The sequence below is a fragment of the Lissotriton vulgaris genome, chromosome 1_1 (assembly GCF_964263255.1).
Source record: "Lissotriton vulgaris chromosome 1_1, aLisVul1.2, whole genome shotgun sequence".
Classification (NCBI taxonomy): domain Eukaryota; kingdom Metazoa; phylum Chordata; class Amphibia; order Caudata; family Salamandridae; genus Lissotriton; species Lissotriton vulgaris.
Genome location: NC_141685.1, coordinates 114,153,559 through 114,176,683, shown reverse-complemented (window position 1 = coordinate 114,176,683; position 23,125 = coordinate 114,153,559). Strand labels below are relative to the sequence as shown.

Genomic DNA, 23,125 nt, shown 5'->3' with positions numbered 1-23,125 from the left:
CTGGCACAGAAAGTATAAAAGAGGCCAGTGTTACACTATTGATAATTCATAAACCACCCTGGCATGCCCTAATTACCTACCATTACTTGTATGAACAAACATACTTAACAGGCAAACACTAAACCCCAAAGACCTCATCAGTGCCTTTAAAACTCCTAAATCAAATGTGATAAACTAGAACAACTAAATGAGACTAATTAAACTAGATAGAATTCACCCGGGCATAACTTGAAGAAAATGAATCCATGAGAGGCCTCTTAATCAATACAATGGGCTCCTCAGTGAAAGTTTATAAGACAAGTTAGATCGGTGCCTTTAAAGGTAGGAAAATGATCTCCAGGAAAAAACTATAATTAGTTAAATACATATGTTAAGAAGAGCATCTAAAATGTAATTTAGAAGTTAATGCTGAGTTGTAACAAACAAGTACATGATCAGAAATCAGAGTCAGTCTTAAGATGACATGTATCCAGGAACAAACCCAACTTGGAGAAACAAACTACTCGAATAAGAGCAATGACTGTGAGAATAGCTTTAGCCATCAATCCCACCTCACTAAACATGAGAAAACTAGCGCTGGACGAAAACCCTATCAGTGTCCAGAATGCCAGAAAGGCTTCACTCGCAAATACAACCTTACTGTACATGAAAAAACCCACACTGGGCATAAACCGTATCAGTGCTCTGAATGCTGTAAAAGCTTCAGTACCAAATCCAATCTCACTTTACATGAAAGAACTCACACTGGACAAAAACCGTATCAGTGCTCTGAATGCTGTAAAAGCTTCAGTACCAAATCCAATCTTTCTTTACATGTAAGAACTCACACTGGACAAAAACAGTATGAGTGCTCTGAATGCTATAAAAGCTTCAGTACCAAATCCAATCTCACTTTACATGAAAGAACTAACACTGGACAAAAACCTTATCAGTGCTCTGAAAGCTGCAAAAGTTTCACTCGCAAATCCAGTCTCACTTTACATGAAGGAACCCACACTGGACAAAAACAGTATCAGTGCTCTGAATGCTGTAAAAGCTTCAGTCCCAAATCCAATCTCACTTTACATGAAAGAACTCACACTGGACAAAAATCATATCAGTGCTCCACGTGCCAAAAAAGCTTCAGTTTTCATGGCAGTCTGATTCGACATCAGCAAACTCACACTGAACAAAAACCTTATCAGTGCTCTGAATGCTGTAAAAGCTTCAGTACCAAATCCAATCTCACTTTACATGAAAGAACCCACACTGGACAAAAACCGTTTCAGTGCTCTGAATGCTCTAAAAGCTTCAGTACCAAATCCAATCTCACTTTACATGAAAGAACTCACACTGGACAAAAACCATATCAGTGCTCCACGTGCCAAAAAAGCTTCAGTTTTCGTGGCAGTCTGATTCAACATCAGCGAACTCACACTGGACAAAAACCTTATCAGTGCTCTGAATGCTTGAAAAGCTTCAGTACCAAATCCAATCTCACTTTACATGAAAGAACCCACACTGGACAAAAACCGTTTCAGTGCTCTGAATGCTCTAAAAGCTTCAGTACCAAATCCAATCTCACTTTACATGAAAGAACTCACACTGGACAAAAACCATATCAGTGCTCCACGTGCCAAAAAAGCTTCAGTTTTCGTGGCAGTCTGATTCAACATCAGCGAACTCACACTGAACAAAAACCTTATCAGTGCTCTGAATGCTTGAAAAGCTTCAGTCATAAATACAACCTTACTGTGCATGAAAGAACCCACACTCGGTATAAACTGTATCAGTGCTCTGAATGCTGTAAAAGCTTCAGGCAGAAATCCAACCTTACTGTACATGAGAGAACCCACACTGGGCTCAAACCGTATCAGTGTTCTGAATCCCAAAAAAGCTTCAGTCACAAAATAACTTTCACTCACCATGAGGGAACTCACACTGGGAAAAAACCTGATTAGCTCTCTGAATGCTGAAAAAGTCGGAAATCTGGTCGCACTCAACCTGCGAGAACTTACCTGCAAAAAACCTTGTCATTGTTCTGAATGCCTGGGAAGCGTCTGCTGGAGATTCAATTTCATTCAACAAGAGAGAACGCACAATGAGAAAAGAAATGACCCGTGCTCTCAATGTGACAAAAACTTCAGTTGTAAATGTAACCTTTCTACATAAGCGAGCCAATGTGGGAGAATAAAAGGAGCTCACTGTCAACCCTGAGGAGGAGCTTTCAGCATCGCAAAACCTTTACATGAAGCAGCCACAAAAACATAAATCCATTGATTGTCCAACAAACCGTCTACTGAGAAAAGCACACAGCGAGGGATGGAAATGCTTGAATTAACCTCATTCTTTTGCAACTATTTGTGGCCTCATTCCATTCAGCGTGTTTTGTTTCCTGAGTGTTTATAAGCAATGACTGACCCACAAAGTCCATTTGATACTGAACTTTGAGGCCACGCCCCCAAGGGTCAGGAATGCATGTAACCTCGAACTGTTTCCAGCCTTAATGAGCCTCACCAGGGGGCTGCAGCAGGAGTCCCTTTGTCATAGGTCTCTATGGGACCAACATCTGTTCATGTCTGTGCCACTTACGGCTGATCATTGAGAAAAACTAAAGGTGATGGAATGACTGGCAGTTGATCAAAGCACCATCCCACCACATCATTCTCCAGTCTCTGTACCACTACAGACAAGGCCAGCCATATGCAAACCATTCTTGGCCTAGATAGTCCTAATGACTTCTGTTGCAATGGGACACAGCCTCTTATTACAAAGATCCACTTTAGCGGCCTCTTTCCATGTGCTGAGGACAGTTTCACAAGCTTTACAATCTCATCAGATACACCCAAGAGAGTCTTACAGATAATCAGGCCTATTCATAAACTACTATAGGACGACTAAAATACAAGAAAATGCGATTCACAAAGTATGTGCTGTCGTTCTGCCTCTCCTATCTTTTTCTTTGTGGAGTTGCCTGCCTCGACTGCAGAGTTTCCGCACACGTTTATATACTTTTTGTAGTAAATGCAAGAGGGACAGAGGGGAGTGGGTGTAAAATGGGAAATATTTATGACTAAAGGGAAGGGGCTAAGGGAGGAGTAAGGAGGGGTGTAGGGACGGACAAGCACTCACCCACAAAGGAGTACACCTATTGCTATTTACACACCACACCTCTACAGTCACAACAGCCATGATGTACCTAAAACAGTTGTAAATGTACCCGAGCTCAGAGTCCAACATCACACATGCTCATCCACTGGAACTGCAACCCACTCCCATTAATAATAATGGAGGTACGGACATAAATTAAAACGGCGTTAAATGAAATATTTTAAACTAATTAAAAATCCAAACAAATGTCATTCAAGGCAAAAAATATCTAAAAAGAAAAAAATATTTTACAATCTTTTAATAACATTTGTTGAATTGCAACACTAATATAACATCATTTTTAGTGAAGTATAATTACATATGTTATAATTAATGCCCAAAATCAAATTTCTGGCAATCAGGTGACACCACGTTGCAGAGATTTTCTTATTTTCAATCCAAATAACAGACTAACATGTCCACCACTCAAAGTAATTTCAATTTTCACTATACTAATTCAACACTAATCCTTTAATGGGTTCCTTAGTAGTGTGCTACTCTTCGAAAAAGCGCTTTGATGCCTCGTATGGGGTAATAAGCACTAGCTGGCAGATGCATCAAAGTAGCCTTTTGCTATTCCTAAATAGCGATTTTTAAGGAATCGCTATTTAGGAATAGCAAAAGCCTATGCATGTAGGAAGCGCTATTAAAATAGTGATTCCTAAACATTCCTTAATTGCTACTCGCAAATTGCTAGTCGTAATTAAGGAATGCGGTCCCATTCATTCCTATGGGCCTCCAGGCCCATAGGAATGAATGGGAGATTGCGAGTCGCAATGAAGGAATGCGGTCCCATTCATTCCTATGGGCCTCCAGGCCCATAGGAATGAATGGGAGATTGCGAGTCGCAATTAAGGAATGCGGTCCCATTTATTCCTATGGGGCCTCCAGGCCCATAGGAATGAATGGGAGATTGCGAGTCGCAATTAAGGAATGCGGTCCCATTCATTCCTATGGGCCTCAAGGCCCATAGGAATGAAGGGGAGATCGCATGAGCGATTTGCGAGTACTAGAGGGTGCAAGGGTGTCAAAATGACACTCTGTTGCACCCCTGAAATTGATCTCTGCACATATGTTGCACACACATAGGCATGTGTGTGCGCAACATGAAACTTTAAAAATGCACAAAAGTGCTTTTTTCAAAGTTTTAGCAAATTACCATGAAGTTCAACTTCATGGTAATTTGCTACTCCTATTAGCAAATTCGCTATTTTTTTTACTTTCATGCATTGCATTTAAGGAGTTTCAATTTGGGATTCCTTAAATGCAATCGCAATAAGTAATCTCAATTTAGAGATTCCTTAAATTGCTATTTTTGCATTTGGGATGATGCATCCCAAATGCAAAAATACTGGTCGCAAAGGGGCAGATTCTGAGAATCTGCCCATTTGCGACCGGTATTTACTTTGATGCAAATGCCTGTAGATACATGCAATTACAATACAATACATTTAAAAATTATTAATACATATTATAAATGTTAATTTTGGTGGGAAACCTTTAATTAAACCTTAATACAAATATATCTTCTATATATTCAACTTGGGTGGAATTTTCCCTGTGTAAGAAATATAAACAATATTTAAATTGTTTATTACACTTGGAAAAAATATTTTTATGTTAAATACAAATGTAAATGTTATAAACTTTAAATATTGATCAAATTAAAAACTCACAGTTTAATTAGAGATCTAATTGATTTTAAATGTAAAAAAAAGGTTTTCTCACAGATCTGTTTCAAAATCCCAACTAGCTAAAATCATCTGATTTTCTTACTACGTACTCCGAATTACTGATTTGCCGTATTCACCTCTATTCGGAGGGGTACATCCTTAAAAAATCATGTATAGAATTAATTGAAAGTATTTTTTAATAGTTGTAATATTTTTAAACTTAAAAGCATAACATATTATCATGAACTAATTAATTTTAAATATATGAAATTTTATAACATTCTTTTGAAGGTGTGTGTATTTTTAAAAGGCAAAATAAATAAATTTATTTTATCTTTATTTTCGAATGGGTTTGATTTTTAAGTCTCTCTCTCCATTATTTTCTATGGGAGGGCTTTGCATTACCAGTGGTTGGCTATGTATGGTGCTGCACTTTCTATTGCTCCACTTTGGCCGAAGTAAGTTACATTTGTACATTTTACTCCACCTCTGTTTAAGCGTGTGCAGATGTGCAAGTCCACACTTTTGAGTAACTTTATCGTAATGGTGAATAGCTAAAACTAGAAAAGTTACTCTACGAGCATCCTTGTATGTATAGATTACTCACAGGTGTAAGGTACTTTTGTGAGTAAGCTCGAGGTCTCCAACTCAACCTGAGTGTTTCCTTTTTTGTGGTAACGCTAAAGTAGACGCGGGCACTTGGGCTGTTATTAGAGCAAATTGGATGTTCCGGTGTGTTTGTTTGGCTGGGGAGCGGCAATGAATACCTTGAAGTAATTTTCCTGGACTTGCTACATCACTCGCCTCCAGAGGGCCTCCTGTAGTAGCTATTTATCATTACCGTAGTAGGATCAGGTAATTTCTCCTTGTTCTTAACCATGTTATCGTGATTTGCTTTTGTATTTTCCCTTCTCTTCCTTTTACCTAATTTTGTTGGTTTCACCACAACATAAGCACAGAAATGTACTTTACTTTTACCTGGTTCTGGTTCTTATCCTTTGTATACATTTTTATACGATGAACACCTTCGCTGTTCGGCTACAGTGTGAGCACAGAGAGCCCAAACCCTGATATTCCTGCACCTTGATCTGCCTTTATTGGTATCCTTTCCACTTTGATAAGTGAGATATGTGTTCGAATCGCTGAACAACCTTTAAACCTGCTGTGATACACCTTGGTGGTTACAAGTTTCATGTTTGAACCTCCACCGTGAGCTCCAGTACGCTGCTTGTCTCACACCGCGCTCCATGCTTTGGCTCTTAACATCAACCTTGGACCATCTCTATAACTTGGAAGCTCCGAAGACTTCGCAGCTGTTGTAACTGCTTGAAGTTTCATAAATGTTGATGTCTGTGAATTCAGGTTCAACTTGATGACCCAACTCTACTCTGCGGGAATTTTGCACTTCATGACACTTCTGCGCATCTTGTCAGCTTCTGGAACTCATTGAGCCCAAAACATTGCATCAAATTCCAGTGTTGATCATCACCAGAAATTGGACTTACCAGTGCCCCTCGAGCATGGCTAGCGAGGTCCCCTACTTTTTTGTATGTGACTTCCTGATTGATTCAGTGGATCTGCTTTTTTTCTTCATTTTCCTTTTTTGTGATTTTGAACACTCAACTAAATGAGTCCTTTATTTCCTTTATGACAGTTGTTTTTGCTAATTAATAACCCTTAAACTACTGACCTGGTTTTAATTTTCACTCATGAGTAATTATTAAATACTCCTGTTTCTCTAAACTTTGAATTTTGAATTTCTTTGTCTCTTTTTTCTACATTGTATTGACATTTGTGACATCAACTGTTTTGATTTACCTTCGAGCGTGGCCTTTTTGCTCAAGCCATGTTACCAAAAGCGAGCTGGTGTCATTTTAGTGGAAGACACATTTACCTTTGCCGACCATAGTAGGGAACAGCAAAGCAGGCTGATTCCAGGAAGCAGATCACCTACCTGACAACGGTTACTGTCTTAGGTGGAATCTGCACCCACTGTAGATGCAAAAAGTAAAGATTATGAGGAAAGCTGTTGGTAGGTGTGCCCCCAGTATTTGAGACTGCCACCCTCTCTCGAACAGTTGAAAGAGCTAAAGATGCACCCGTCAGACATTGATGTCTCAACAACTAAGACCGCCCACTCATGTCATACAACGGTCACACTGTTACCTGAGTCACTTTACACTGTGATGTGTACAAGCATTTTACGTAAACAAGTTGTGTTGTGCGTTGTGAACAGGCATCACCCCCTTTGTATGTAAATGAGCTTCTGTGGCCAGACACCCAAGGCTCCCATCTCTTCTAGTGCGGATGATAACGTGAGCACTGTAAGGTAATCACAAACAAGGGCTATATTGAGAAATAATCAACTTCCAGGTCACACAGCTGTGGTTATATAGTTATTTGTTAGTTTTCAATTCATGTTAATTTCCAGTAATTCTCCAGGTTACGTTTTTCTCAGTTTATCACTTTCTATCGCTCTTTCCCTCCATCAATTAAAAATTTGAGTTTTTTCATAGGATATATTGTTAGTTTTCATCGACCTTGTCACAATCCCATCATTCTCGATTTGTCAGCATGTGTTTTGCCCCTCTGCTGTTCTAGGATGAGCCTTCTCAATGCAGAAGGAGCTGTAATAGAAATAATATATCAGGCATATATGAAATTGTCAGAGCCACAAATTGTGATCGAAAAGAGCTGAAAATGCACCTCTTTAAAGAATATCACATTGTGACGCATCAACAGTCCTCTATCACTCTTAGAAACCATCTCCCCTCTAATCACATGTTGACTCTCTAGGTCCTGGACCATGTACAGAGCTCTGATGCCTCGCAGCGATAGTCATGGCATTCTGATAAGACATATGTGTAAGGTGAAATGTGTTCACACTTGAGTGTGTTAATGGTAATGTTATTGGTATTTGTGTAGCGCAACTGATACCCTGAGGTGTCCTGGCGCTGTGTGAAGACCGACAGAGGATTGAAAGGCGTGGGAGAGGATGGCAAGATCAGTTAGTAAACAGCCATGTTTTCAGTGCCTTCCTGAAGGCCAGAAGATTGGTCAGGCTTCGCAGATATAATGGCAGAGCATTCCATGCTCTGGCCACATTCCCAGTGAAGCTTCTTCCTCCCCAAGTGGCTTTTCTTACCCTCTGGACATTTATGAGTCTTACCTCTGAAGACCGCAGTGTTCTATGAGGCGTATACCAGCGTAATTATTGTTTTAAAAATTCTGGTCTGGTTCCCTGAAGGGCTTTAAACACCAGACAGAGGGACTTAAATTGAGTGCGCTTCCTAACCGGCAGCCACTGAAGTTTTTTAATTTTGTCTGGGATTGAGTCGAACTTTGGCGTGCCTGTAAGGAGTCTGGCTGCTGCGTTCTGCAGTATTTGAAGTTTGTTTAAAGATGCTTCCTGGATTATGAGATATAGACTATTGCAGTAGTCTAATCTGGACATTATTAATGCAGTGACGGCTGTTTGTTGCGCATCTTTGGGAAGCACTCATCTCTCTTACAATGTGGGACGGGGAGCTATGTTGTGCATACTGTTTCATTTGTGATTTCCAAATTCTCTGTGCTAAAACTTAGCAGAAGCAGCACATAGAAACCCTGTGCATCGAGGTTCTTAAGATGGATCGCACAGCACACATTCCCTCTGTGTTGAGCTGTTCTCTATCACAGCTTTTCCCCAGTATGATAACAGTTTTTTAAGATTGATCGCAGAGCGTACCTTCTCTCTGTGTTTAGCTATTCTCTATCACAGCTTTGCCCGGGTATGATAAACAGGGCAGGACTGAAGGCCATTTCTCTGCACCACTCCCAGAGCCCCTCTCCAACTGTTTTCCATCGCAAACGACAGTGATTTCTGGCATGATAGTTCCATTGTGAAGCTAATTCAGCATTGGGGAGGGGCACGTGGGGTTTCTAGTCTGAGCCTACTCCTGTGTAGGAGTGAATGGCACAAGAGTATTGCCACCTTAAGAGGGGACCAAGTTGTGCTAGTCTCACCCTCACTTCATACAGGAGTAAAGGGCACAATAAGGGTTTCGCCACCTTAAGAGGGAGTACAAGTTGCATCTAGTCTGATCCTCACTGCATAGTGGAGTAAAGGGAGCTATAAGTAGTACTGTCACTTAAAAGGGACAAATGATGTGTCTAGTCTGATCCTCACGCCGAACAGGAATTAAGGGCACGAGAAGTGAAATGCAACCTTGTGTGGCCGGGGCTTCCAAGCTGTGTTTAGTTTGAACCTCACCCTATAGAGAAGTGAAGGGCACAACAGCGATAGTGCCACCATAAGTGGGGGGGCACAAGTTGGGTCTAGTCTGATCTCACCCATACAGGAGTAAAGACCATGTTGCAGATTGTGGGATCTAGCAGCCAGGTCTACAGGGTTCAGATTTCTAACCCACAGGTTGAAGGAATTAGTTGGGTGCACCACCACTGAGGTTAGCAGTCTGCTTTAAATGTAGCCACACACAACCCACTGAGCATTCCTGCAGGTGTGGGGCTCGCGCTCTCTGGGTTATTAACAGTCCCCTAATGTGTTCAGGGACACTTTCAAGGTACATCAGAACTGGGTATATATTATGTCTTTTATTCTAAAATAGTTATTTTAAAATTTCTGAACCCAGTGCTCACAATGTTGTTTGGTAACATCACAGAAGATAAAAATGAGACGAAGCTAAGCATTTCCAGAGCAGTGAAAACCTGTAAAATCATTATCACAATTTATAGCGCAAACACCCTCACTGTGCTATCTCTAGGCGCTATGCTGGTTCTAGTAGAATCAATAAATAACCTACCTATCTCTCGAGGTTCTGTGGTGGTGAGCGGACCTGGGACAACAGGGTTTGTTGTTGGTCTGGAAAAGCTGTTTCAAGGACAAAGACATTGTGTTTATTCAGAGATAAACATCGCCCCAGCGCCATTCAGTGCAGCCTGAGTCTCGGCGGAGTCTCGTCTCGCGCTTCTTCATTTAAGGTTAAATCTGGTGCCCGGCTATCTGGATCTGTGACCCGGGGCAAGTGTCCCTCTGAATCAGTGGTCGGTTCTGGGGTTCATAGCAGGTATTTACCACTGATTCTTATTTTATGTTTTCAGAAACAAACAGGGATCTTAAGACTCTAGATCTAACTGGACTCTACTGGTTGGATGTAAAATTTGTCACCGATGTAAAAAGCCCCTGAGCATTTGCGTCCTCTTTAGCTCGTGTTTACTTTACAAGTGTCAACTTCTAAAACCTTGAGCTGTAGATATTGAGAGGGTGGACTGGATTTGTGGCATCCGATAGGCTAACAATTCAGGCTCAAGGGTAGTTAGACATGGATACCACTTTCACAAGTTCTGCAAAAGACCACAAAATGCTGACTGTGAACTTCAGCTCAGCCGGGGGAACGCAAATGGAAACTGAGGCTAAAATGGAACCAGCGCTGCTCGTGTTTAAGGACCTCAAACCTTCTACGAAAATAAAGAAGGCTAAAGCAAGTGATTGAAATAAAAATTATAATAGAATTATGAATTGGAACAGTCAGATTCAGTGTTTCTGACAGGCCTGGGATAACCTCTAAACTAAGCAGTCACTGAAGGTGTTTTGCATAAGCTTGATCATCATGGCTTCATGGCACATTTAGAGAACCGAAGAATAGACTAGAAGTGCGCATTTGATGGACTCAGAGTTCATTACTGGTTGTGTGTTTAATAAGACATATTTTCATGCCAAAATGAAAGGGGTCTCTGCATTTGAAAACACAGGACCACAACAGGTACAGTAAGGGTACTGCCACCTTACGGGGGCATGCACGGTGTGTCTAGCCTGACCCTCACCTCGTACAGGAGTAAGGGGCACAAAGAATAGTATTGCCATCTTAAGGGGGGGTTCACGGTTTGAGCCTCACCCCTTACAGGCACCAAGGGCACAATAAGGGCACTGCCACCTTCGGTGGGCCCACCCTGTACTCCAAAGGTGCACGATGTATGTAATCTGTTCCTGCTCTTGTGCAGGCGTGAAAGGCACAATGAAGATATTGCCACCGAGGGGTGCACAGTGCGTCTAGTTCTTTAAATCCTCATGAGCGCAATCTTACAATAGGTCGGGACACTGCAAGATGGTGGAAGAAAGAGAACAACAAAGGCCAACCCTTCGGATTTGGCTCCCATGGCAACTGGAAGGACCAGTCCTGCCCCCTGTGAATAGTAAGAATCTACAAATGATCACAAGTGAAAGGTTGTGAGAATCTGCGCATTCTATCCTGGAAGTTTGGGGGGAATAGCACACCCACAGCACAAGGGAACCAGAGGAATTTTTTGTCTGTCTGTTGACTTTACATCGAGAGTTATATCTGAGTCTGGCTTTTAATATAATTTAGAGGTTAACTGTATGTGATCATTCTGCAAATATTATGATGATTATTTCTCTGACTAAGCAACCATTACTTTAAATCTTTAATATGACCTTACAGCTTGCTGTAACTCCAAAGCTAAATGCAAGTGCCTTTACTAAGGGAACGGTCCTTTAATGATTTACAAAAGGGGGTGGTGATGAACAGAGTGTCTGAATTGAGCAGACCACTCTTACCCAGTCCAAAGATCAGGGCTTGATCCATCACCGTTATTTATCTCACTGCCCCATCCCAGCTCAGAACATGGCTATATGCAAATCAGTCTGTCCCTGGCCCAGTGCACCAAGGGAACGGTCCTTTAATGGGCAGTTTTGCCTGATACGGCTGACTATAAGGTCATTACACTGTTTGCCCCATGAGGGCAGAATGTGTTAATAAAATAAAGGTGTCCCAGAGACCGAGGGGGTCGAAACACCTCCGGTACTCCGAAACCTTTGTTTCACAGTTGTTGCTGTGAATGTGAAACAGTTAACAGCCGCATGCAGGACCACAGGGGTGAAATGTTGAACAGTCACAGCAATAGCTGTGAAAGGAGGCTGAAGTCAGCCCCTGGCTCTCCCTGGGCTCGGCTAAACTGTTTTCATCATTCAGGTGAGCCGGAGAGATGCAGGAGATGAGCTGAACCCCCCTCTTCCTTCTTAGATACCAGTGACACTGCGAGCTACGGGAGGAGGAAGGGAGGGCTCCTGTGTGCCCTGCTGCAGGCTCTAACTACTGCCTTCTCCTGCCCAAACCATATATTTCAGAGAGGCAGAGGGTGAGTATGAGGACATTGTAATGTTGAGAGCAGCGGTCCTATATCAGGTTGAATAGGCTGCTGCTGCTCCGTTTTCTTCAATGGAGGTTTAAACATTTCAATGTTCCAAGCTTTGTCTCATGAAGGGTTTATTTATACTGACCCTCCGCATCATCCCTTCAGATAAGTTATCGATAAAAAGCACCAACACGTTGATGCTTCCATTGCTCAGCATTCAAACTCTGCATCAGCTTGAGCTTGAATTACTGTTGCCCAGCGAGCATGGTTTGTATAAATCTAAGAGTCTGATTGACTGATTTATGAACGGTGGGCAGAATTATGTACAAGGACATTAACGTACCTTTGCAAACCAGATTGTTCTGATTTGCAAGTTTCATGGTCTGTAAATGTCAAGATGGGGGTTATGAAGACGTGGACTGGGTTGTTAGGGTTTGTTCTCTGAGACTGTGGGTGCACTCTATATTCACAGAGACCTTTTCCAGCAAAGGATCATGGCTCTTGAACCAAAAAAAAAATATGTATTCATAACCAGAGTTGCTTGACAATGGCATCCAGAGAACTAGAGATTATTTTGTTTCGTAAGTTCAGGACGGTTATTTGTAAAATGGGATGAAGTGTGATCGTCGTCTGATGCAAAACCATTTCTTTACTTCCTCTCAAGGTATTCTGGGCTGACCAGGCAGTGCAGCGTGGGTGCCACCCCGGAAGAACAAAATATAATATAACTGTCAGGTAAGGATACCTATAACTCTACATTTCCTTTTCCCCTGTTTCTTCTTTCTCTATTCCCTTTCTTGATCTCTGTTTTTTTTGTCTCTTCAGCTTCAACATTTGACTCCCTCTGTGCACTATTCTTGTTGTTATCAAACTTCTGATAATCACCTGATGGATCCACATTCCTCCTGGTACATGTTGGGAGTGTAGTGTAGGTCCAGTTCATTTTAGGTCAGTTTTACCCACCAGTTCCTTAACAATTGGCACATCTGCCTCCTCTTCCAGACCACATGATACCATCCTCCCTCTGTCTGTTCTTTCTGCGTATTTTCTCTCTGGATCTGACTTCCATCTCTTGGCGTCCTCCCATCCTGCCCTTTTATGTCCTGTCTACTACAAGCAAAAGACACAGTACATGTGTGTGGACACACATGCACACAGGGCTTGCTTTAGGGTGGTGCGACCGGTGGAACTGCACCTGGTGCTGACCTTGGGGGCACTGTGTTTAGAAGTAACTTATGGGTTCACAAGCATCTGCTGAAGAGTAGGGGTGGGAGGAATTTGAGTAGTCGTGCTATGCAAAGCTTGGCGAAACGGTAAAAAATCTCAGCGAGCATGCAAAAGTTCAACGAACACACGGAATTGCTTGTTCCGCCCATTCATGTTGCTTTTTTCCTGTTCGCGAATGCTGTTTGCGTGCTCGGGGAGAAATAGCTCGCAAACAAGCATTTTGAAAGCACGAGCAAGCAAAAAAATCATCGAAACCGTCGAATCGCAGAATTTTTGGCAATTCCGTGTTCTCAGCAGAACGCGAAATTACCCAAATTCCGCAAATTCCACGAGCGGAATTTACCACCCAGGCCTACTGCAGAGTTTCCTATGCCGGTCCCCTGTGGTGAAAGTTGAAGATAGCCTTTTTTCTCTTTCCTCTGTTTTGTGTTATTCTTTTTTGACCCTTTTTGGTTTCCTTTACTGTTGTGCTGTTCAATAACATGTCCCTTCCTAAATCACTGGAAAAAGGAATAGATTAACAGTCTAGGTGGGCAGGGGAGTAAATGACATCTAGTAATTTATTACAAGAATTACAAATATCTCACTATGTTCCCAGCCGTTGTCACAGAAATTGCAATTTGATAGTGTGGCTGCTTCTGAGAATCTGTGTTTCTTTCTTAAATATTTACCTCTTTTTTTTGAAAACCTTTATTGAATTATCAAAGCATTACAAGCGCAGGCCTACAACCACAGGGGCCGGCCGCAAACTCAGAGTAAAGATTCAGGTGGCATGCAAATGTATACGACCGCGTAATATCAACGAGAGAAGCATAGCACATGATTGTAAGTGCCACTAGGCGAAGGATATCAAAGGTTTCATTTTTTAGTTATGAAGAAACAGTAGGGGCTGCACTATCGATGGTGTCACACCATAGAATAGAATTAAGAAGAGATGGGGGGGGGGACGCACCCCGCATTGCAATCAAAACCAGGTGATGAACATTACAGCCTTAAGCATACTACGCCCACTGAGGCAGACTAGTAGCAAAAATGAGTATAATAGCGAGCGCTTCAGCTAGAGCATCATCCCGAAAACCCACCCTCCAGAGACAGTGAGGCATAGGTAAGTATAGACGCCAGATAGAGAAAGAAGTGAGATAGAGAGAGACAGCCAGCCTACTGAAGAGGAAGGGAAACCCCACGAAGAGAGAAAGGAAAAGAAAGAGACCATAGAACAAAACAAACTAAAATAATAAACCCCCCCCACACCCGCCACCCTGCACCCCTGTAATGGCTACGGCCAACCCCACTAACAGCGTGCCTGTCGCCCCGGAACTGCCCTAAAGAAAGGAAAGAAAGCGGAGGAGGAGAGCAATAGACACACTCCCGGTCCTCATTACCCCACACCAGCAGCAACCTCTCCAAGATTCAATGTCGACTATTAAAGCAAGTACTGAACACATACATGGGGAGAACTCCAATAAAAACCTCCCGTCTCCCAGTAGAATACACGGTGCATATCCGGCATAAAACACATAGAAAAGCTAACCCCGAATGTCAAAGTCAACCCTGACCAGTTCGGTTCTTCACGAAAGCCCATGTCGTTCAAGCCACAGCAATCACGAAGAAAGCGAAGCATCCAAGACAGTTCAAAACAATGGCGACGGATCGAGGAGATGAGACAAAATGGTGGCATCCGAGAATTCAACAATAGAGGATGAAGAAGGAAGACAAACCTCTCCGAAAGTCACTGAAGAACTGTCTTTGGCGGTAAAAACCTTTAGCAACAATGTTCCGTCGAACAGGAATAGAGCCGGAAAAGCCAACGACGATCACAGGTGCACCCTCCATGAGGCCAGAGTCATCAAAATAGGCTTCCATCCGGGGGTCTCTAAATGGTGCAGAGAATAATCCACGGGGTCCAAGGCATGTTGACAACTTGTCAGATTATCCACTTCTGGTTCCAAGTGTACGTTATCCAGCTTTACAGACATCCGTTGGCACAGGACGGCAAAGTGAGAGCGGAGCGCCCCAATGGCGGCCATTACAGACCTCAGCGATGGTGTGCCGTCAGTCCCCCCCATCTCCTCCGGCAGGAGACGAGGCAGGATTCGGACCCTGAAACACCGTCCAGGAACCAGGCCCAAACGGGTCTTATGACAACAGCGAGCGCTCACACAACAAGCAGGGTCGGTATTTCGCCACTCGCGGGGGCCAGCCTGACAACCCGGGCTCCCCAGCGGGTCACCGGGCATAGGACCCCCGACCGTGGTCGCCGATATCACAGGCGTCACTGTGCCGTGTCCTTGGATTAAGCCGGATACCCAGTTGCCAACTGGAATTAGAATGATTGGACCGAGGTCGGAAGACCGGAAACCACCCTGGTCCCACAGCCGATGTTGATCACTTCCAACCCGGATGGGCCAGAAATCGAGGTCCCGGCGGAAGCCCTGGAATAGGCCAAGAAGTAAATTCGATGTAACTTTGTCACCTGGTAAGTTGGAGGGTCCGGGTTTGCACCGCAGGAGTCAGGAACACTTCATACGTGTGGGAGTCCGGCGTGCGTGAAGCATGAAAGGCAGGATATACTAGCTGCCGGTGGAGGTCGGCAGAGCCGGGAGCTTATGCGGCCATCTTGGATCGTAGCGTAACTCCTCCCCAATATTTACCTCTTTTGCTCTCACAGCCTTGATTTCCAGTGATCCCAAGCTCCCGATCTACACTGTTTCACCACTATCAGAAATGCAACTCAAACTGATTTCCTATCTTGTTTTTGTTAATGCTTACTTTGTGCAAAGTATAAAGTCACAAAGAGTTTTGGCTTTGTGTTCATTAACTATTTTTTACTCCATTTCTACAGGTGACAGAAGCATGAACAGATAAAAGAAGGTTTAAATTTAGTGAAACACAAGGAAAAGGATTATTTCAAGGAAAGTTAAAACATTCTCGAGCTCTAGAGAAGAAACACATTCTATGTGCCAGGAATGGTGAGGATGTTGGAGCGGAAGAAACTGGTGAATGTGAAAGGTGTCGAATCCCTAAAGGAAAATGATCATAAATGTTTACCAAGTGTCAGTAACTGAGATTAAGGAAAACATTGGCCACAACTGATACCCACACAGAGCACTTGAGAAAACTCAGTGTTGTAAATTCTGTTTGATGGTTTATGAGAAATGCTTTGGCGACCTAAACCCTCCCCAACAGATCAGCATCCGTAGACGTATTGTGATGTGACAGAACCGTCAAAAAAACAAATATCCCTGATTAACAAGTGCAAGCTTTTGACTCCGTCTCCTGTGATTCAGAGGAGAGAAAAGATTGTTTAAAAGAAACAAATTGTAAATGCTCTTTCGTAGATGTTGTTTCGGCAAAGATGCCGGATTATCATTTCCAATATAGGAAGATTTTCCTCCACCAACTCTCTTGGGTTGATCCGAGTAGTTTCAAAGTGTCTTGTAATTTCCAAAGTGGATCATGTACTTGTCTTAGCCACTGAGCAAAAAAAGCATATACTGCTACAGAAAGTATAAAAGAGGCCAGTGTTACACTTTACAGGCAAACACTAAAGCCCAAAGACATTATAAGTGCCTTTAAAACTCCAAAATCAAATGGGATAAACTAGAATAACTAAATGAGACTAATTAAACTAGATAGAATTCACCCGGGCATACCTTGGAGAATATGAATCCATGAGGAGCATCTTAGTAAATACAAGGGGCTCGTCAGTGAAAGTGTATAAGGCAAGTTAGATCAGCGCCTTTAAAGGTAGGAAAATGATCTCCAGGAAAAAAACAATAATTAGTTAAATATGTTAAGAAGAGCATCTGAAATATATTTTAGAAGTTAATGCTGAGTTGTAACAAACAAGTACATGATCAGAAATCAGAGTCAGTCTTAAGATGACATGTATCCAGGAACAAACCCAACTTGGAGAAACAAACAACTCGAATGAGAGCAATGACTGTGAGAACGGCTCTAGCCATCAATCCCACCTCGCTAAACATGAGAAAACTAGCTCTGGACGAAAACCCTATCAGTGTCCTGAATGCCAGAAAGGCTTCACTCGCAAATTCAACCTTACGGTACATGAAAGAACCCACACTGGGCAGAAACCGTATCAGTGCTCTGAATGCTGTAAAAGCTTCTTTACCAAATCCAATCTCACTGTACATGAAAGAACCCACACTGGACAAAAACCATATCAGTGCTCCATGTGCCAAAAAAGCTTCAGTTTTAGTGGCAATCTGATTCAACATCAGCGAACTCACACTGAACAAAAACCTTATCAGTGCTCTGAATGCTCGAAAAGCTTCTGTACCAAATTCAATCTCACTTTACATGAAAGAACTCACACTGGACAAAAACCTTATCAGTGCTCCGAATGCTGGAAAAGCTACAGTCATAAATACAGCCTTACTGTACATGAGAGAACTCACACTGAAGAAAAACCTTATCAGTGCTCTGAATGCTGGAAAAGCTTCAGTCATAAATCCAGCCTTACTGTACATGAAAGATCCCACGCTGGGCTCAAACCGTATCAGTGTTCTGAATTCCTGAAAAGCTTCAGCCATAAAATAACTTTCACTCACCATGAGGGAACTCACACTGGGAAAAAACCTGATTAGCTCTCTGAATGCTGAAAAAGTCGGAAATCTAGTCTCACTCAACCTGCGAGAAGTTACCTGGAAAAAACCTCGTCATTGTTCTAAATGCCTGGGAAGCATCTGCTGGAGATTAAATTTCATTCAACAAGAGAGAACGCACAATGAGTAAGAAAATGACCCGTGCTCTCAATGTGACAAAAACTTCAGTTGTAAATGTTACCTTTCTACATAAGAGAGACAATGTGGGAGAATACAAGGTGCTCACTGTGAACCCTGAGGAGGAGCTTTCAGCATCGCAAAACATTTACATGAACCAGCCACAAAAACATCAATCCATTGATTGTCCAACAAACCGTCTACTGAGAAAAGCACACAGCGAGGGATGGAAATGCTTGAATTAACCTCATTCTTTTGTAACCATTTGTGGCCTCATTCCATTTAGCGTGTTTTATTCCCTGAGTGTTTATAAGCAATGACTGATCCACAAAGTCCATTTGATACTGAACTTTGAGGCCACGCCCCCAAGGGTCGGGATTGCATGTAACCTCAAACTGTTTCCAGCCTTAATGAGCCTCACCAGGGAGCTGCAGCAGGAGTCCCTTTGTCATAGATCTCTATGGGACCAACACCTGTTCATGCCTCTGCCACTTGATCATTGAGAAAAACGTAAAGTGATGGAATGACTGCTAGTTAATCTCACCAACACCCCACCACATTATTCTCTAGTGTTTGTGCAACTACAGACGAGGCCAGCCATATGCAATCCATTCTTGGCTCCATCGTAAATAGTCCTAATGACTTCTGGTCTGAGGGGACATGGCCTCGCATTACAAAGATCCACTTTAGCTTCAGTCCTTTAACTTCCATGTCCTTTTTGCTACAAATGGACCTGCTTCCCATCTGCTGAGGACAGTTTCACAAGCTTTACAATCTCATCAGATACACACATCAGAGTCTCACAGATAATCAGGCCTAATCATAAACTACTATAGGACGACTAAAGCACAACAAAATGTGATTCACAAAGTATGTGCTGTCGTTCTGCCTCTCCTATCTTTTTCTTTGTGGAGTTGCCTGCCTCGACTGCAGAGTTTCCGCACATGTTTATATACTTTTTGTAGTAAATGCGAGAGGGACAGAGTGGGAGTGGGTTTAAAATGGGAAATATTTATGAATAAAGGGGCGGGGCTAATGGAGGAGTAAGGAGGGGTGTAGGGATGGACAAACACTCACCCACAAAGGAGTAAACCCATTGCTAATTACAAACCACACCTCTACAGTCACAACAGCCATGATGTACCTAAAACAGTTGTAAATGTACCCGAGCTCAGAGTCCAACATCACACATGGTCATCCACTGAAACTGTAACACACTCCCATTATTAATAATGGAGGTACGGACATAAATTAAAACAGCATTAAATGAAATAGTTTAAACTAATTAAATATCTAAACAAATGTCATTCAAGGCAAAAAATGTCTAAAGAAAAATTATTTTACAATGTTTTAATAACATTTGTTGAATTGTAACAATAATATAACATTCATTTTTAGTGAAGCATAATTACATATGTTATAATTAATGCCCAAAATCAAATTTCAGGTTATTTCACTTTATCAGGTGACACCACGTTGCAGAGATTTTCATATTTTCAATCCAAATAACAGACTAACATGTCCACCACTCAAATTAATTTCAATTTTCACTATACTAATTCACCACTAATCCTTTAATGGGTTCCGTAGTAGCGTGCTACTCTCCGAAAAAGCGTTTCGATGCCTCGTGAAGGGTAATAAGCACTAGCTGGCAGATGCATCAACGTAGCCTTTTGTTATTCCTAAATAGCGATTTTTAAGGAATCGCTATTTAGGAATAGCAAAAGCCTATGCTTGTAGGAAGCGCTATTAAAATAGCGATTCCTAAACATTCCTTGATTGCTACCCGCAAATTGCTAGTCGCAATTAAGGAATGCTGAACCATTCATTCCTATGGGCCTACAGGCCCATAGGAATAAATTGGAGATTGCATGAGAAATTTGCGAGTACCAGTAGGTACTCGCAAATTGCTCATGCCTTTTTGTTAGGATGCAAGGGTGTCAAAATGACACCCTGTTGCACCCCTGAAATTGATCTCTGCACATTTGTTGCACACACACATACCCTAAGGGCATGTGTGTGCGCAACATGAAACTTTGAAAAATGCACCAAAGTGCTTTTTTCAAAGTTTTAGCAAATTACCATGAAGTTCAACTTCATGGTAATTTGCTACTTCTATTAGCAAATTCACTATTTTTTTGAATTTCATGCATTGCACTTAAGGAATCTCAATTTGGGATTCCTTAAATACAATTGCAATTTAAGGAATCTCAATTTAGAGATTCCTCAAATTGCAATTTTTGCATTTGGGTTGATGCATCCCAAATGCAAAAATACTGGTCGCAAACTGAGCAGATTCTGAGAATCTGCCCATTTGCGACCGGTATTTACTTTGATGCAAATGCCTGTAGATACATGCAATTACAATACAATACATTTAAAAATTATTAATACATATTATAAATGATAATCTCGGTGGGACACCTTTAATTAAACCATAATACAAATATATCTTCTATATATTCAACTTGGGTGGAGTTTTCCCTGTGTAACAAATATAAAGAATATTTAAATTGTTTATTACACTTGGAAAAAATATTTTGATGTTAAATACAAATGTAAACTTTAAATATTGAACAAATTAAAAACTCACAGTTTACTTAGAGATCTAATTGATTTTAAATGTAAAAAAAAGTTTTTCTCACAGATCTGTTTCAAAAATCCCAACTAGCTAAAATCGTTCTGATTTTCTTACTATGTACTCCGAATTACTGATCTGCCTTATTCACCTCTATTCGGAGGGGTACATCCTTAAAAAATCATGTATAGAATTAATTGAAAGTATTTTTAAATAGTTGCAATATTTTTTAAATTAAAAGATGAACATATTATCATGAACCAATTAATTTTAAATACATGTAATTTTATAACATTTTTTTGAAGGTGTGTGTATTTTTAAAAGGCAAAATACATAATTTTATTTTATCTTTATTTTTTAATGGGTTCGATTTTTAAGTCTCTCCATTATTTTCTATGGGAGGGCTTTGCATTACCAGTGGTTGGCTATGTATGGTGCTGCACTTTCTATTGCTCCACTTTGGATGAAGTGAGTTACATTTGTAAATTTGACTCCACCTCTGTTTAAGCGTGTGCAGATGTGCAAGTCCACACTTTTGAGTAACTTTATCGTAATGGTGAATAGCTAAAACTACCAAAGTTACTCTACGAGCATCCTTGTATGTATAGATTACTCACAGGTGTAAGGTACTTTTGTGAGTAAGCTCGAGGTGTCCAACTCAACCTGAGTGTTTCCTTTTTGTGGTAACGCTAAAGTGGACGCGGGCACTTGGGCTGTTATTAGAGCAAATGGGATGGTCCGGTGTGTTTGTTTGGCTGGGGAGCGGCAATGAATACCTTGAAGTAATTTTCCTGGACTTGCTACATCACTCGCCTCCTGAGGGCCTCCTGTAGCAGCAATTTATCATTACCGTAGTAGGATCAGGTAATTTCTCCATGTTCTTAACCATGTTCTCGTGATTTGCTTTTTTATTTTCCCTTCTCTTCACCTAATTTTGTTGGTTTCACCACAACATAAGCATAGAAATGTACTTTGCTTTTACCTGGTTCTGAGGTCTTATCCTTTGTATATATTTTTATACGATGAACACCCTTGCTGTACGGCTACAGTGTAAGCACAGAGAGCCCAAACCCTGAGATTCCTGCACCTTGATCTGCCTTTATTGGTATCCTTTCCACTTTGATAAGTGAGATACGGGTTTGATTTGCTGAACAACCTTTAACCCTGCTGTGATACACCTTGGCGGTAACAAGTTTCATGTTTGAACCTCCAGCGTGAGCTCCAGTACGCTGCTTGTCTCACACCGCGTTCCATGCTTTGGCTGTTATCATCAACCTTCGACCATCTCTATAACTTGGAAGCTCCGAAGACTTCGCAGCTGTTGTAACTGCCTGAAGTTTCATAGATTTTGATGGCCGTGAATTCAGGTTCAACTTGATGACCCAACTCTACTCTGTGGGAATTTTGCACTTCATGACACTTCCGCGCATCTCGTCAGCTTCTGGAACTGATTGAGCCCAAAACATTGCATCAAATTCCAGGGTATACAACCTTTACAACTCAACTTTTACAACGAAGTGCTTTTACAACGCAACTTTTAGAACGCACACTATTACAACGCATTGCTCTGGGGGGCGCTCTAGGATAGGGAATAGGTTAATTTACTATCCAATAACCTTCCCTAGTGTCCACGGGGACTGGAGTTGGAATAGTAAATTAAATTATTCACTATCCAGCACCCAAAAGCATTATGCGTTTGTGGGGAGGAAGAGAGGCTGGAACACTCCGAAGCGGACGAAGAAGACGGAAACACCACTTCCTGGTTGCCGAGAACACAGAACCAGGAAGTCAATCGCGCTCTAGTGGTTGACCAGCGGAAGGGGGAGGAGTCCCGTCGGCCGACGGAACCAGGAAGCATAAAGGTTAGAGGCGTGGAACGGACGGTGTGCCAGGGCGGAGAGGAGGCTGTGGAGCACCCGGAGGAGATCGGAAGAGAGGAGAGCGTGAGAGCGGAGGCGGAGGAGATCGGAAGAGAGGAGAGCGTGAGAGCGGAGGCGGAGGAGATCGGAAGAGAGGAGAGCGTGAGAGCGGAGGCGGAGGAGATTGGAAGAGAGGAGAGCGTGAGAGCGGAGGCGGAGGAGATCGGAAGGGAGGAGAACGTGAGACCGGAGGCAGAGGAAAGTACACGGCGAGTACTGCTGAGCGACGTCACCAACACTGCTACCATACCCGGTGGGCTGAAGGGAGAAGACGCCACGGGTCCTGCTGCTGTGGTCCGAGAGGCGGGCCACAGCCCAAGGCAAGTGCTGTTGAAGGGGGCGTTCTGGTGGGGTGTTTGGGGAGGTGGGAGGTAGCAAGGTCGGGGAGGCGGGAGGCCCCGCGGTGACCCTTGCACTGAAATCACAACCCCTGTTTCTGTAAACTTGGTGAAGGTAGCACTACAAATAGCACTGAGAATCGATTAGTAAAACCCGTTTATTTTTCCTTTTCCCTGAGGCCACGAGAACCGGGATCCCGGACCAAACCGTGACGTTCCCTGCATACAGACCACGACCCCAAGAAGGAAGGAATACTACCACCACTCCTAAACTTGTAAACCTTAAATAAAACTTGCTTAACTTTTGACAAACAAGTGCTCTGGTCTCAGTCTCTGTCCACCCTGCCCCTGACAAAGTGGTGTCAGA

The 23,125-nt window shown here is 42.3% G+C and overlaps 1 protein-coding gene across 4 annotated transcripts; it reads left to right on the top strand.

The window, feature by feature from the left end:
- The first annotated feature begins 317 nt into the window (after positions 1-317).
- Positions 318-1,940, top strand: LOC147737669 (uncharacterized). 4 transcript variants are annotated; one of them, XM_086939642.1, is made up of 3 exons: positions 318-897; positions 982-1,084; positions 1,169-1,940. In XM_086939642.1, exons 1-3 carry the CDS (start codon positions 459-461, stop codon positions 1,938-1,940), a joined length of 1,314 nt encoding a protein of 437 aa, XP_086795768.1. In that variant the 5' UTR covers positions 318-458. The 4 variants fall into 4 exon arrangements, with proteins under 4 accessions (XP_086795768.1, XP_086795724.1, XP_086795831.1 ...); XM_086939598.1 differs by having other exon boundaries at positions 318-1,084; XM_086939705.1 differs by having other exon boundaries at positions 318-1,276; positions 1,613-1,940.
- Positions 1,941-23,125: the final 21,185 nt, after the last annotated feature.

Bases quoted from the DNA above. Each gene is read 5' to 3' on its own strand.
- LOC147737669 (XM_086939598.1), top strand. From the start codon at position 459: ATGACATGTATCCAGGAACAAACCCAACTTGGAGAAACAAACTACTCG. The intron at 1,085-1,168 runs ACAAAAATCATA...AACTCACACTGA, and splicing joins CATGAAAGAACTCACACTGG to ACAAAAACCTTATCAGTGCT.